The sequence below is a fragment of the Lepidochelys kempii genome, chromosome 1, assembly GCF_965140285.1.
Source record: "Lepidochelys kempii isolate rLepKem1 chromosome 1, rLepKem1.hap1, whole genome shotgun sequence".
NCBI lineage: Eukaryota > Metazoa > Chordata > Testudines > Cheloniidae > Lepidochelys > Lepidochelys kempii.
The window spans coordinates 59,053,327-59,067,660 of NC_136380.1; the positions used below are offsets into that span (position 1 = coordinate 59,053,327).

At 41.9% G+C, this 14,334-nt stretch overlaps 2 protein-coding genes across 22 annotated transcripts in view; one reads left to right on the top strand and one right to left on the bottom strand.

Moving 5' to 3' along the window:
* Nucleotides 1-1,262, top strand: part of LOC140911290 (RCC1 and BTB domain-containing protein 2) — an 82,925-nt gene extending 81,663 nt beyond the window's left edge. For 14 of the 15 annotated variants that reach the window (XM_073343999.2, XM_073344046.2, XM_073344029.2 and 11 more), the window contains 2 exons: nucleotides 352-534; nucleotides 1,081-1,262. The gene's annotated coding sequence lies outside the window, so the exon portion shown is untranslated. Of the gene's footprint in view, nucleotides 1-339; nucleotides 535-1,080 lie in introns of all 15 variants that reach the window. The other variant, XM_073344020.2, reaches the window with a different exon arrangement.
* RB1 (RB transcriptional corepressor 1) overlaps nucleotides 1-14,334 on the bottom strand; it is a 172,319-nt gene that overhangs the window by 3,339 nt on the left and 154,646 nt on the right. For 6 of the 7 annotated variants that reach the window (XM_073343945.2, XM_073343935.2, XM_073343928.2 and 3 more), the window contains 5 exons: nucleotides 7,831-7,944; nucleotides 7,560-7,726; nucleotides 6,484-6,514; nucleotides 5,999-6,141; nucleotides 5,304-5,353 (listed from right to left, as the gene is read on the bottom strand). In XM_073343945.2, the coding sequence (XP_073200046.1) occupies nucleotides 5,304-5,353; nucleotides 5,999-6,141; nucleotides 6,484-6,514; nucleotides 7,560-7,726; nucleotides 7,831-7,944 (505 nt within the window). Of the gene's footprint in view, nucleotides 1-5,303; nucleotides 5,354-5,998; nucleotides 6,142-6,483; nucleotides 6,515-6,802; nucleotides 7,362-7,559; nucleotides 7,727-7,830; nucleotides 7,945-14,334 lie in introns of those variants that run through there. The other variant, XM_073343985.2, reaches the window with a different exon arrangement.

Sequence of the window (14,334 nt, forward strand, 5' to 3'; positions counted from 1 at the left end):
AAGCTGAAGGGAACCCTGTAAAAGCAGAAAGAAACATTGATCTGACTGCCTGTAACCACATCCAAGGAAACATAAAATGTTTATTATAGCTGATCTGTGGTGTTTCAGTATTAGAACAAGGCAATGTACAAAACTATGCAAAATGCAGTCTTCTGTGCATATACAGTTAATGGAGCATATGCCTTCCAGGTACTGAAATCCAAAGCAGTTCACCTGGTCTCTTCGGTGCTGCTGCATCTGGGGATAATTTGTAGTAATTTCGTACGGGTGACTTTCCATTAGAAAATGTTTAGGAATACACCTCGGTGTGACTGCTTTAAAAGGTGGACTTTAACACAGATTTCACCGCAGGGCTATATGAAAGAAGCAGGGATAGAAGACTGTGAAAATATAGAGCTCATTAAAGTGGAGCCTAAAGAGCACCACTCTACCAAAAGCTGCATCTGAGACCCGCCATCGAATGCAGCATGTAGCCACATAACTTCTCTGCCCAGGAAGCCTTCTGATCTTGAGTATCCTGCTTTATCTTCTGAGGTGTGAGTCCTCTGTATGCATTCTTAATGTAGTTTAAGCCATTTGGAAATGGTGTCTTTATAGGCTTTCATGCTGCTGGGTCTGGGATTGAAACAGGATGAGATGCAAGCATTTTAACAACTGTTCTGTCCTTTTCAAGGGTATTGTGAATCTTCTCCTGAGATCCAGTGTGGGTAGATTTTTTCTTTTCATACTTGAAGTCAGTATTAAAAAAACAACTACTTTCTGGGATGAATTCTTCCTCTATTATTTTGTCCCTGTGGAATATGCAGTATAGTGGCTTGCTGAAGAACGTTATACAGCCCCAATCCTGCCAAGATAACAGGTCACTGGTGGTTAAGAATGTAATACCGTTGAGTGCATGCAGCACTAAAATAAGGGTGGGATCTTCAAAAGTGTACCACATTGGCCTAACTGCTCCTATTCAACTTGAGGAATTGTATCATTCACTTCAATGGGAGCAGAGTTAGGCCAACTCTAAGCACTGTTGAAAATCCCACTCAAATCCTGTCAGACATCTCATTTTAGGTCTAATGCTTTCAACAGGTATGTGAATATGATCTGCCAAACAGGCCCTCTGGGAACAAAGGACTGAATGCTAATGAAATCTGCACTTTAAGTACTATGCGATGAAAGAGCTAATGGAACGTCAATTGCTTTATATCTGCAACCTCTCTCTGTACCAAGAACTGAAAAAGGTTCCAAATAAAAATGTAAGCCTTCAAGGATGATTCCTTCCTGGCCAATAGGAGTGTTCTCTTTTCCTTTGCAGCCTGTTTTCTTTAGCTCTTCCTATTCAGAAGGATCATGGACTTTGGGTTCTACTTCTGAGAGAACATTGAGAGAATAGGTTATTCCTCCTTGATAACAAGTGCAGTATGGCCTGGGATGTCAGATACGTCAGCTCAGACAACTTCTGACTCATGGTTCAGTGGAGAGCAATAAACATCATACTGTTCTGTTTGATCTTCTGTACCACTCTGGACAGTAGTGGAATTGGACAGAAGCTATAATAGAGAATTGGGATGACCAATCCAAGGACAGATATCCACTGTTGCCACTTTCTGGAGGTCCTCTGTGGAGAGGTTTTGCAACTTTTGCTGACACGGAATACTGTTTACTAAACCAAAAGGGACTATTTGTGTAAGTAGATACCATTTGATTGAGTAAAGGGTGAAAAATCTGGCACTACAGTGGTATGCTGGTTTTCTGCAAAGGTGAAAGGTTATCTAGGTTGTTATTAGTTTGAAAGCTCAGGGTGCAGACACCATTTGCTGGGATCTCTGGGCTCCACAGATCCTGAGTCAAACTGAAGATGCTTCACTGACTGCCTTATAGTGGAAATATGCTTCTTCTTATGCTCTAATGATGAGAGAGAGTCTCTTCATAGACAGGGGATGAATCAGTCTCCCTCTTTAGCTTTCCATATTTTGTGCATTTGTTGAGTGCCTTGAGCTTCAAAATATTTCTGATTTTTTCTAGATCTCTTTAGGCCCAGGATAAAGATGGAGTATGTTCCAGAGAATCTCTCTTTAAAGAATATTGGTTTAGCTGGCCTTATCAAGAGGAGACAGTCTGACGCTGCCTGCATTGTCAATTTCTCAGGGTTCTTTGTTGTCCTTAGTTGTAGCAAATGTAGGGATTCCTCCAACTAACATTTTATAATTTTTAAAGACTTATTGATCTGAGAACTTTTCTATATGAAAATATATATATATGCCCACCAAATCGGGGTATACCTCTTGTTCAAGTGCATATTTTATGCAGTTCAATTTGTGAACTTCAAGGTGGGTGTCTCAGGTCCTCATCTTCTGAAGGTTCTGTTTCCAAATGGACCTTTGGATGTTCCTTTAAGCCTGTTGTAAATAAAAGCCTAAAAGGAGGGGCAACTTCGTTAAGTGTGTGTATGTCTAGTTGCTTGAAATGGTGAATGAGTAGCATACAGTTATGTGCTTGGCAACTGCATTACTGAAAAATCCTCTGAAGATCTCCCTTTTGGAAGTGAGCTGAGGCTACCAAGCGCTTGGGTAGGTGCTTAGTTTTGCATTCGCACTATCTTTCTGCTACACTGATAACTACCGTGGACCTTTATTGAGAATATGAGGATATCCATGGTAGCATGAAGAAAAATTATATCAAGATCTTGTTCAACAGTGCTTGTGCTCAAACATCCGTTGTAGATTGGAGTTTCTTAAGTATTTTGTTAAGGGTGGCTTTGTTGAAGTGAATTGTTGAGATGGGTTCTCAGGCTGCTTTATATCTAAGTTTATAATTTCAGCATCTAGCAGCCTTTTACTTTCCATCCAATTCTGGGAGGGCAAATCCCCCTCTGTTGGGATGACTGATCTTTGTCTCAGCTACCACTGTAGCCTGATTTTTTAGGTATTTGTACTATCTGTTGGTAGCTTGGCTATTAGTTGTAAAGTTTCATCATCTGCCTGTTTTGACATCTGCCCGTGGAAAGTTGGCCCAATGCTAAGTTGATTAAATCTCTTATGGCTATGTTGATTTTGAATTTAGAATTTCTTTTGTTAGTGGATAAGAAACATTTATATATCAGAAACAGATGGTTCTGGCTTGGTCTTTTAATGGGGTTGTTTCCAAATTCAGTGCCAGTAGGTCTCTTTGAACGATGGAATTTCCAGAGTCCCCACTTGGGTATTTTGGCCATCTTGCATTTCCTTGGTTGAAAGAAGCTTCAGTCACAAAATTTGTATAATTCAGTGTAATCTTTTGGGTCCCGTTCTCCTTGGAATGACCCCAGCTTGCTTGCTTTTTTTTTTTTTTTTTAATTATTTTCAGAAGGGTATTAAGGGATGATTCCAACTCATCTTCAGATATCCAGCAGAGAACCTCAGTGGGCATGTCTGAGAGAAGGGGATCAATGAGAAACTGAATATGGGCAAAATTGAGCTAGTGAAGGGAGGACTGAGTTTCTCTTAGGCAAGAGAGCCTCCTCCCCACAACTTTTCCCTTGAAGGTATTTCTGTGATTAGCGGAGTACCACTACAGTGGCTCCGTGTCCCTCTGGTGTGATAGCACTGCTGGGGCAGTGGATTTGTGTGTTTTGGTGGGTCTCCTGCTGCTTCTGGTCTCCTAAATTTCTGCTCTTCATTTAGCTCATCCAGTTCCCAGTCCAACTGAGAAATCTACAAGCAGAAGAGGCATCATGGTCCTATGGAAGAAGAGGGCCCCAAACTGCAGATTGTCTCCATACTTTCTGCAAACACTTGCTCCAATACTCCAGCTAGAAGACATGCAAGTCTGTACTGGGAAGCAAGGGAGGACAAAAGACATATCAAAGTAGAGCTATTGCTGGTGAAATTCCAAGACAGAATTTAGCAGATGGAGAGATGTTTTGAGCTCCAATCTCTACAATAGATCCAGATACTTGAAGGAACATAGATGGGGGTGGGCTCTCAAATGAAAGAGTCTCCCTGCCTCCACTGACCAATGAAAGGGGAGCCAGACCACACGTAAACTGTAGCAATTTTTAGGGTTGTGGGGGGGGGGGTAAGACTGGCAGCTTTCCTTACACAAAAATGATGTCATGGAAGGTCTTAGGGGTTTTTTGTGTGTGTTGTGGGGGGCCTGGAAGGGAGGCGGTAGTAGGGAGCAGTGGTACTCAAGAATTTCTCCGAAATCTGCCTCTATACTAAAACCTTTTCCAGCCTAGAGTGTTAACTGCAGTTGCCTCTAAGACAACATTGCTACTGGACCAACAGGCAGCTGGAAACACTTTTTCATCAGAGCACCTCTGGTGGATTGTATTTTGGGTTTTGTATATGTATTTTATTTTTATTTTTGTGTATTATAGCATTTATCTGCAACACCAACAGCTCCAAAAGAAACCAGCACAGCAACACTTATTTACCAGAATACAAAAACTGCTTAAGCACTATGAACACCACTGTTTAACATTCACTGTACTGAACATTTTATTTCTGTAACTAACTTAGCAAGATTAGATCAGTTACCAAATCAATTTAAATGCAACTCTTTTGAGGTTAAGTGCAATTTTTACAACCGGTAAACCACACATACAGTTGAATAATTTAAGAGAGGCTAAACATTCGTTTTCACATTCAGTATTAAAGCTTTCAGTTCAATACTCTTATAGGTCAAACCCACGCAAGTTGTCACAAACAACAGCTGAAGGTCTGAAAAGAAAGTTAGCACTAATCTGGCTGTAACACAATGTATGTCTTGCTCTCAAGCCTCACCAAATCCCCCAGATATCCACCATGAGAGTTCTATTGTATGTCCAGGGGAGTATATGGTATGATTCCTCCCTATCCTCTTCAAAAATGTGCCATACAGCTCCATATGGTAGATCCCAACTACAGACTAAGCACATACTATACATCCCTTAAGATCCCCTTTCTATCCAAAAGCAAATGATAAATTTACTACAACAAATCTTTTGCATATTACTTAGAACCGTATTAAGGCCAGTATTTATTTAGAAAGCTTCAGTCTAAGAATTTCCATGTTTAAGAAAAATTTGTCATGTTCATACACTATCTCCAGGAAATGTCTATCTAGGTCAGTTAGCACACTTGAAATGGTGGCCCAGTATTTCCATTTTAAACTAGATGGAAACTCTACGACTGAGTAACATAATAAATGTACCCAGTAATTCCTGCTGTTAATGAAATTATGTACATGTTTAGTAAGATTTTTATTTGGAGAAGTTGGCAGGCAGGGAAACAACCTTTTTTATCCAAGACTGTCATTTCTACTTATTTACTATAGTAGACGATACTTACTCATTTCTGCAAGCTTTTGCTGGAATTTGGACTCTCCAGGTAGGTGTTTGCTGCGGACAGAAAACATTTAATTGAAGCAAGTAGCATGTTCTTTTTATTTTTGTTTAAATAAAGCAAGTTACTAACTGTGGTTAGTTCACGTCAGCTCCGTCACCACCTCTATCTGGTTTCTTATAAAAAATGCAAACTTAGCCCTAGTATTTTTTCCTGCATACCAAAGCTGATTCAAGAGTTGTTAGCTTTCTGATACTCAATTTTGCTAAGTTTGACCAAAGCCACTTGAGACAGTAGTTTAATATCCAATTCTGGTCCAGCAGGAGACACTCTTGCTCCTGACACTAGAGAGGTTCAGATTCAAGAAGCACAAGGCTAAAATCTATCACTAAATATTTTATATTATTCCATATATTAGGTGAGAGAGGTAATATTTTGTATTCGACCAACTTCTGTTAGCGAGAGAGACAAGCTCTCGAACTTATGCAGAGCTCTTCTTCAGGTCTGGGAAACAAAACAATGGAAAATACTGAATTTTGACAACACAGCTACAACGCTGCATACGTACATTAGCTAAGACATAGTACCTCTGTATGATGGTAGCTTGTTTGCTATGTTATTATTTTGCTAAACCTTATGTTATAGGCCTCCAGAAATAAAAGTACATATAGCTTCATGACAAGTTAAGAACTATATCCTACCTTCCATCTGCCTCATCCTGTCCTTCTATATCAAAGCGAAGTCTCTTCAGTGGTTTAGGAGCAGTGCTTACTTCAGCACTACGTTTCAGCTGACGGTCACTGCTACCCACCATTTGGTTTATTTTCTGAAACTTCTCAGAAGTCTGGGATTACAAGACCATAAAAAACATTCCCCATTAACTATGTACATTTTCCAGACTACTAGCCAAAAATCAATTTTTCAGAGTTCTATATATCTGCTGTCTTTTAAGGGCTCTTTAAAACATTCCCTAACTACCTTAATATAACATGGAAGATCTTTTATAAATTCAGGCTATTTCAGAGATGCTAGCAAGTGCCCCAGCAATCTTTGTGTTTACAAATTCCACAACACACTCAACTAAAGCAGTGACACTGACCAGTTCTACAAAACAGAAAACTGCACATTCCTTCCAATGTTTTTTAAATATATACACAAGATTTGACATTCAAAAACTTTCACTCACCCCAAATGATTCACCAATTGACACCAGGATTCTGTCAAGACAAACAAGATGACAACCTTTAAAGATTAAGCCTTATTTATCAGTGAAAAGACAGAAACACTCACAAACTTGCATAATTTGGCATGAAGACTAGTGAAGAGAACATATGCTTTTTAAGACATTGGCATACTAAACTAAAGAAATCACTCCTTTATCTCTTAAAAATATGCTAAGCATTCAATGAGGGCAAAATATTCACCACAACCTTAATTTCTTCTTAAATTTTTACAATTCTAGACAGAATTGTAGAGGAAGTGCTGAACCACCAAATTAGAATCACCTTGAACTGCACGTGGAAGAGAAATTGTGGAATGGAGAGAATTAGAGGCCGGCTTAGTCCATTCCATGCTTTTTGACAGGAACACCCCGTTCTCAGTAGGTGGGTAGCCCAGACATGCCCTTCCTTTGATCATTACCTTTAGATGTTTGCTAACCAATCATAGCAGGAGTTTAACCTAAAACAAACAATGATATTTGTAACTTTTTCAGTGTCCATGCCCATGCAATCCTTGGCCTCTGTGCTGAGCCTTCCCACGAGGGGCCTGTTGTGATGGTGTTCACTGGGCACTAGACTAAGACAACAAACTCATTTTGCATAGGCCAAACAGCCAGAGTGTGGCAATGGGTGATGTTCAATTGCTACCATCCCTGGCTGAATCAAAAACTAGTAGCATAAAACTAGACTGCTGACCCATTATGAGTCCTCTGAGCCATCAGTGCACATGCTGGTTGCACTGAAGTAGTTCACATTTTACATGAATATGATATACATAGTGATAATATATAACAAATCAAATGAGGTACATCGAAGAAGAGATGTTTCTATTTCATACTAAATCCATCTTCCAGTGGATTGATTGCCAACTAAAAGGGCTCATTCTAAGTAAAGGTTGCAAAATAGGGCTCAAACTTTGGACCAAAAGAAAGAGCTATAGCCATTGATATCTAACAAAATCACAGTGTATAATTTCCTAACTTGCTTGAATTAAATACTTATTTGTTACTGTCACCTGCTCAGAGAATTGTTTATTACCAACCTGGATCTTGGAGTCATCTTTGTGGGTGACAACATCCCTTCAGAGAATTTGTATGGACTCTTCAAGGGTGAGATGTAGATGTTATTTCCAGCAGGGACACGTAAGGGTGAATTAGAAAACTTGTAAGGACTTCGAGGAATGTGGGGAATGGGTGACAAGGTGGGAGGCTATGACAAAAGAGTAAGTAAGATATTTAATAATTACAATATAATGTTTTTAAGTCAGTTAAATTATTAACTTTCAGCACAACAAATATATAAGAACAACTCACCCTATTGGAGGCATACTGCAAAATGTTAGTTTTCAGTTTCTGCATAAACACTAAGTTGTAGAAGACTATAATGGAGTCATATTGTCCTTCCCTGATCAGCACTCGTTTGAAAGTCTACAAAGGGTTAAAAATTATATATTAAAAATAATCTTAAATTTGAATTTCAGTCCAATTCCCACAGCATGGACCATTTATTTAAATCAGCATTGGCTAACATTTAAGGGTGTTTGTGTTTTGTGTGCTAGCTGCCAGCACTGCTGCTTAGGGCTTTTCTACACTCGGTTTTTGCAGATTTAAGTAATTTCGTAGAAAAACTGACTAAGCCCTGATCTACACTACGGGGTTAATTCGAATTTAGCCGCGTTAAGTCGATTTTAAAATGGATGCGTCCACACAACCAACCCCGTTTTGTCAACTTAAAGGGCTCTTAAAATCGACTTCTGTACTCCTCACCCAGATGCCCAAGAACACGGGGGGGGGGGGGGGCTCCAGGCACTCAGTCACTGCACTCCAGAGGATGGCCCAAGCAACAGAAGGTTGTCATTCAAACAATTTGATTTGTAGCATGGCTACAAAAAGCAATGTGGCCTTGTCCCTCCCTCCTCCCTCCTCCCTCACTCCACCCCACCACACCCAGGCTACCTTGTCAGTTATCTCACTTTTTTAAAAAAATTAATAAAGAATGCATGGTTTCAAAACAATAGTTACTTTATTTCGAAGCGGGGGGGGGAAGAGGGTGGTTTGGTTACAGGGAATTAAAATCAACCAAGGGGAGCAGGTTTGCATCAAGGAGAAACACACGCAACGGTTACACCGTAGCCTGGCCCATCATTAAACTGGTTTTCAAAGCATCTCTGATGTGTAGCACGCCTACCTGTGCTCTTCCAGTCACCCTGGTGTCTGGCTGCTCAAAATTGGATGCCAGGCGATTTACCTCAACCTCCCACCCTGCCATAAACGTCTCCTCCTTACTCTCACACATATTATGGAGCACACAGCAAGCAGCAATAACAATGGGAATGTTGGTTGCGCTGAGGTCTGACCTAGTCAACAAACAGCATCAGCAAGCTTTTAAATGTCCAAAGGCACATTCTACCACCATTCTGCCCTTGTTCAGCCTATAGTTGAACTGCTCCTGACTACTGTCCAGGCTGCCTGTGTAAGGCTTCACGAGTCATGGGAGCAAGGGATAGGCTGGGTCCCCAAGGATAACTATTGGCATTTCAACATCCCCAACAATAATTTTTTGGTCTGGGAAGTAAGTCCCTTCTTGCAGCTGCTCAAACAGCCTCTAGTTCCTAAATATGCGAGCGTCATGCACCTTTCCCGGCCATCTCACATTGATGTCAGTGAAACATCTCTTGTGATCCACCAGTGCTTGCAGCACCATTGAGAAGTACCCCTTGTGGTTTATGTACTGGTTGGCAAGGTGGTCCGGTGCCAAGAGGGGGATATGCGTTCGGTCTATCGCCCCACCACAGTTAGGGAACCCCATTGCAGCAAAGCCATCCAGTATGACCTGCACATTTCACTACCCTTGATAACAGAATGTCAATGATTGCATTGGCTACTTGGATCACAACAGCCCCCACAGTAGACTTGCCCACTCCAAATTGATTCCTGGCTGACCGGTAGCAGTCAGGCATAGCAAGCTTCCACAGTGCTATCACCACTTGCTTTTCAACTGTCAGGGCAGCTCTCATCTTGGTATTCCTGTGCTTCAGGGTGGGGGAAAGCAACTCACAGAGTTCCAGGAAAGTGGCCTTACACATGTGAAAGTGTCGCAGCCACTGTGAATCATCCCATACCTGCAACACTATGCGGTCCCACCAGTCTGTGCTTGTTTGCCTGGCCCAGAATCGGTGCTCCACTGTATCAACCAGCCCCACTGCCGCCATGATGTCCCAATTGCCACAGCCCATGCTTTCAGGAACGTCTGTGTCCATGGCCTCATCAAAATCCTCCTCATGCTGGTATCTCAGCCCAGTTCGGCATATACTCCAGGTGTTTGTGCGAGGTGTTTACAATGCTCACAACAGCAGTGGTGACGGTGAACGGAGTGGGATCCATACTTGCCGTGGTATGGCATCTGCAGGAGAGCAGAGTTGCTGTGGAAGTGGTGGATGACAATGGTTAGCAGCACCCAGGAGGACCAGAACGGATCCCCCGAGCTGCAGGAGAGCAGAGTTGCAGCAGAAGCGCTGGAAGATGATGGTAAGCAGACCTACTGCACCGTCTGCTGACGGCAGCACCCAGGACACAACAACCGTGGTGACAGTGAGCTGAGCTGAGCATGCTCAATGCTTGCCGTGGTACGGCATCTGCACGGAAAAAAGGCGCGAAACGATTGTCTGCCATTGCTTTCACGGAGGGGGGGCGACTGACAACATGTACCCAAAACCACCCGCGACAATGTTTTTGGCCCATCAGGCATTGGGAGCTTAACCAAGAATTCCAATGGCCAGCAGAGACTGCAGGAACCGTGGGATAGCTACCCACAGTGCACCGCTCCTTAAGTCGATGCTAGCCACGGTAGTGAGGACGCACTCCGCCGACTTAATGCGCTTAGTGGGGACATACACAATCGACTGTACAAAATCGATTTCTACAAATCAACTTCTATAAAATTGACCTAATTTTGTAACGTAGACATACCCTTAGTTACATTGGTGTAACCTCCCAGTCAGACACAGTTATACCAATATTAATGTGTTTGTATCAGAACTGCAATCACAGCCACAAGCTGCACCAATTTATCTGAATTGTTTTTTCTACCAATTTAGTTACATCAGTGCAAAAATGTAGGCTGTGTCTTCACTTGGAGCGAGGGGTGTGATTCCCAGCTCACGAACACATACTCACACTACCTCTCATCGAGTTAGCATGCTAAAAACAGCAGTGTAGCCTTGTTAGCACAGGCAGTGGCGAGCAGTGGCCACACAGGATAGCCACCCCAAGTACATACCCTCAGTTTGTACTCAGGAGGGCTGGCCCGTACTGCCACTGCCTATGCTACGATGGTGACACTACTATTTTTAGCATACTATCTCGATGAGAGGTAGTGTGAGAAGGTGTATGCGAGCTGGGAATCACAGTTCTAGCTCTAAGTACGCGCAGCGCAGACTAGCCCGTAAAGGCAAAGGGAATTCCTTTATGTCTTTATGCCACGAAACCCAAGGATGAGAATCTTCTCTGTGTGGTATCTTTAAAGAACTTTTCATTTGTATTTTAAAATATAAAGAAGGTTTTTTTTAGACAATGAAAAAAATGTGATAGCCCACTTGGCCATAGCAGCCGCCCAAAGGTAACCCTTAGCATGTTACAGCCCCAATTCAACAAACCATATAAGTGCTTACATCCCACTTGTTATCATTCTGACTGAAATCAATGGGACTTAAGCACATGCATAAATTATTAGAATAATCAGAACTTAAATAATCATCTTTCCAACCTCACCAACTGGCTCCCACCTACAGCAACACCCTGTTCTAAAAGGCCAATTTATCTGCTTTTAACATCAGAGCCACATGCTGCATACACACAGTTCACGAACAGGAAACAGTACACCTTGCATAGTTCTGTGCAGTCTTTTAAGTTTTCCACTGAAACGCCTAGCAGTTTAATAAAATAAACCGTACATTTTTATTTCACCTACATCTAAGGCAATTAGTGGACAACTGCTTTGGCTAAAAGTGACTTTTCATAAATAAAAAAAATCTTTAAATATTTATATTTTAAACTCTTTGAACCAATGAAATAATCTTTGCTATCAGATAAGTCTGATTTCATGTATTGGATTCCCTTTAGCTATTCAAGTAAGGTTCTCTATCACATTTTAGTGAAAGACTCACCTCCCCTAAAACCTGTTGGTTACTCGAGTCATCATTTAGACAGATTTAACCATATTGCTGTTGTGGTAAAGAAGCCACAGACACATTTTGAGCAATACTCTTTATTTTGGGGCCAAATGCTGCTGTTTGTTCATAGCAGTAGTTCCATGGACCTCAGTGGAATTATTTCCAGATGTAAGAAGAGCAAGATGTGGCCATGAAACAGAACAGAGTACATGCAGAAAACAAAGATTTATAACTGAAAATATTGCAAAAATAGTGCACTCTTTTGTAACGAAAAATATAAGAATCACCATACTTGGATTTGTGCTGTCGAATGACAGCTGATAGCATCAGCTAAGTTAGGCAAACATTTGCTCTTTGAGAGGCAATGTAATCTAGTGGCTAGAGCACAGGAGAAGGCTGCAGGATCCCCTGAGTTCTAATCACAGTTTCACCACTGACTGTTAATGTGGACAAGCCCCTTCACCTATTTGTTTCAACACTTTGAAGATGTAAAGCACCGCATAAGTACTTACGATTACATACTACAACTACACTAAAAGACTGTCAAGGCTGAATTCAAAAGATAGGAAATGCTAGAATTAAGTTTGCCCATGCATCCTTATTTAGGCCCCCATGGGCATGTGTATTATGAACACAGGACCAGATTTACAAATATAGTTAGTACCTAAAGATGCATATAGACACCTAATGGGGTTTTCAAAAGTGCTTCAACACGCTAGGTTTTAATCTTCCAATGGAAGTTTGGTGCCTTACCTGCTTGGGTACTTTTGAAAATTCTGCCAGGTGTCTATTTGCCTCTACAGGCACCTAAATACCTTTGTAAATATGACCACTAGTCTTTAATTCACTGTGAAAAAAACAGAATGTGATCACGTATGAGCATCTTTAATAAAAATTCTGGTTTGCTTCTTTGAGGAGAGTTTTCAAAATAAATGTGTTTGCCACATACTTTTGTGTGACCCTGGTAAGTCATTTAACCTCTGAGTGTCAGTTTCCCCATAGGTAGAATGAAGATGACACACTGGACTTGGAGATCCTTGGAGGGACGTGCACAACATTGTTATAACAACATTTTTATGGATGACTCTTCTTCAGCTATCCCTCAATGCGAGGATGATATTTGCCAAGGGGGTTCATTGATGGGTTTTTAAGTGGCTGAGGAGCCCAATTCGTGCACTGCAGATTTTCCCACAGAAGTGACAGGTGTAATCTTGGGGGCAACAGTTGTTGGCTGGACTGTTGTGCCTTTTCTTCCTTTGTCGCTTCTCTCTCTCATAAGCAGGTCTCCTCAAAGTGAGCTGTGGTGCCACTGTGTTCTGTTCCAAGTTTGTTGGGTAGTTGCCTCCCTTTTTAAGGTGTACTTTCAGTATGTCTTTGAAGGTCTTCTGCTGCCCACCGCAAGCCCTTCTTCTGACTTAACTGAGAGAAGAGTACTTGCTTCAGGAGGCGAGTGTCAGGCCTACATACACAGTGGCCAGTCCAGCGGAGTTGGTGTTCATGACCTGTCCTTCTATACTGCTGATGTTGGCTGCAGAGAGAATGCTAATGTTAGTGCGTCAGACTTCCTAGCTGATCCTGAGACTCCTCCTGAGGCAGCACTGTTGGAACAATTCCAGCCACTGGAGATGACATCTATAGGTTACCCAGGTTTCACACACATAGAGAAGAGTGTGGATGACAACTGCCTTGTAAACCAAGATCTTGGTGCCTGTTTGCAGATCCCGATCATTAAAGATTCATTTGAGTAGTCTTCCAAAGGATGTGCTGGCACAGCGGATCATGTATACAATTTCTGTGTCAATGCTGGCTGTTTGGGAGATGTGGCTGCCAAGCTATGGAAAATGGTTCACATTTTCCAGGGGTTCTCCACTGATGGTGATTTGTGTTGTACGAAGAGTAGTTTTTGCAGGTGAGGGCTGGTAGAGTACCTTGGTTTTCCCGATGTTGAGAGAGAGATCCAGGCTGTGATAGACATCTGCAACAAGATTTAGGGTACTTTGCAGGTCGATCTCTCTGTGTGCGAGAATGACAGTCATCTGCATACTGAAGATCAGTGATGCCAATTCTCATGATCTTAGATTTTGTTTGGAGACTTCAGAAATTAAGGAGTTGACCATCCATACGATACTCAATCCCGATTCCATCAGGAAGGCAGTCACGGATGAGAATCAGGATCACAGCAAGGTAAATGGAGAAGAGTGTTGGAGCAATGACAGCCCTGCTTGACAACAGTGAGAATGATGAATGGTTCGATCTCTGAGCCGTTGCACAGAATGATGGCAGTCATCCCATCATGGAGTAGTCTGATGATGGAAATGAATTTCTGTGGACAGCCAAACCTACACAGCACCTTCCATAGGGCATCACTATTGGTAGAGTCAAAGACCTTGGTTAGATCAATGAATGCCATGAACAGTTCCTGGTGTTGCTCTCTACACTTCTCCTGAATCTGTCATGCCACAAAGATCACGTCAGTTGTGCCTCGGGATGGCCTGAAGCCACACTGTGATTCAGAGAGGAGTTCCTCAACAAGGGGGAGAAAGCGGTTTAGTAGTATCCAGACAAGGATCTTCCCTGCAATGGAGAGGAGGGAAATACCTCTGTAGTTCCTGCACAAAGATCTCAGCGCAGAAAGAACTGCCGTAAT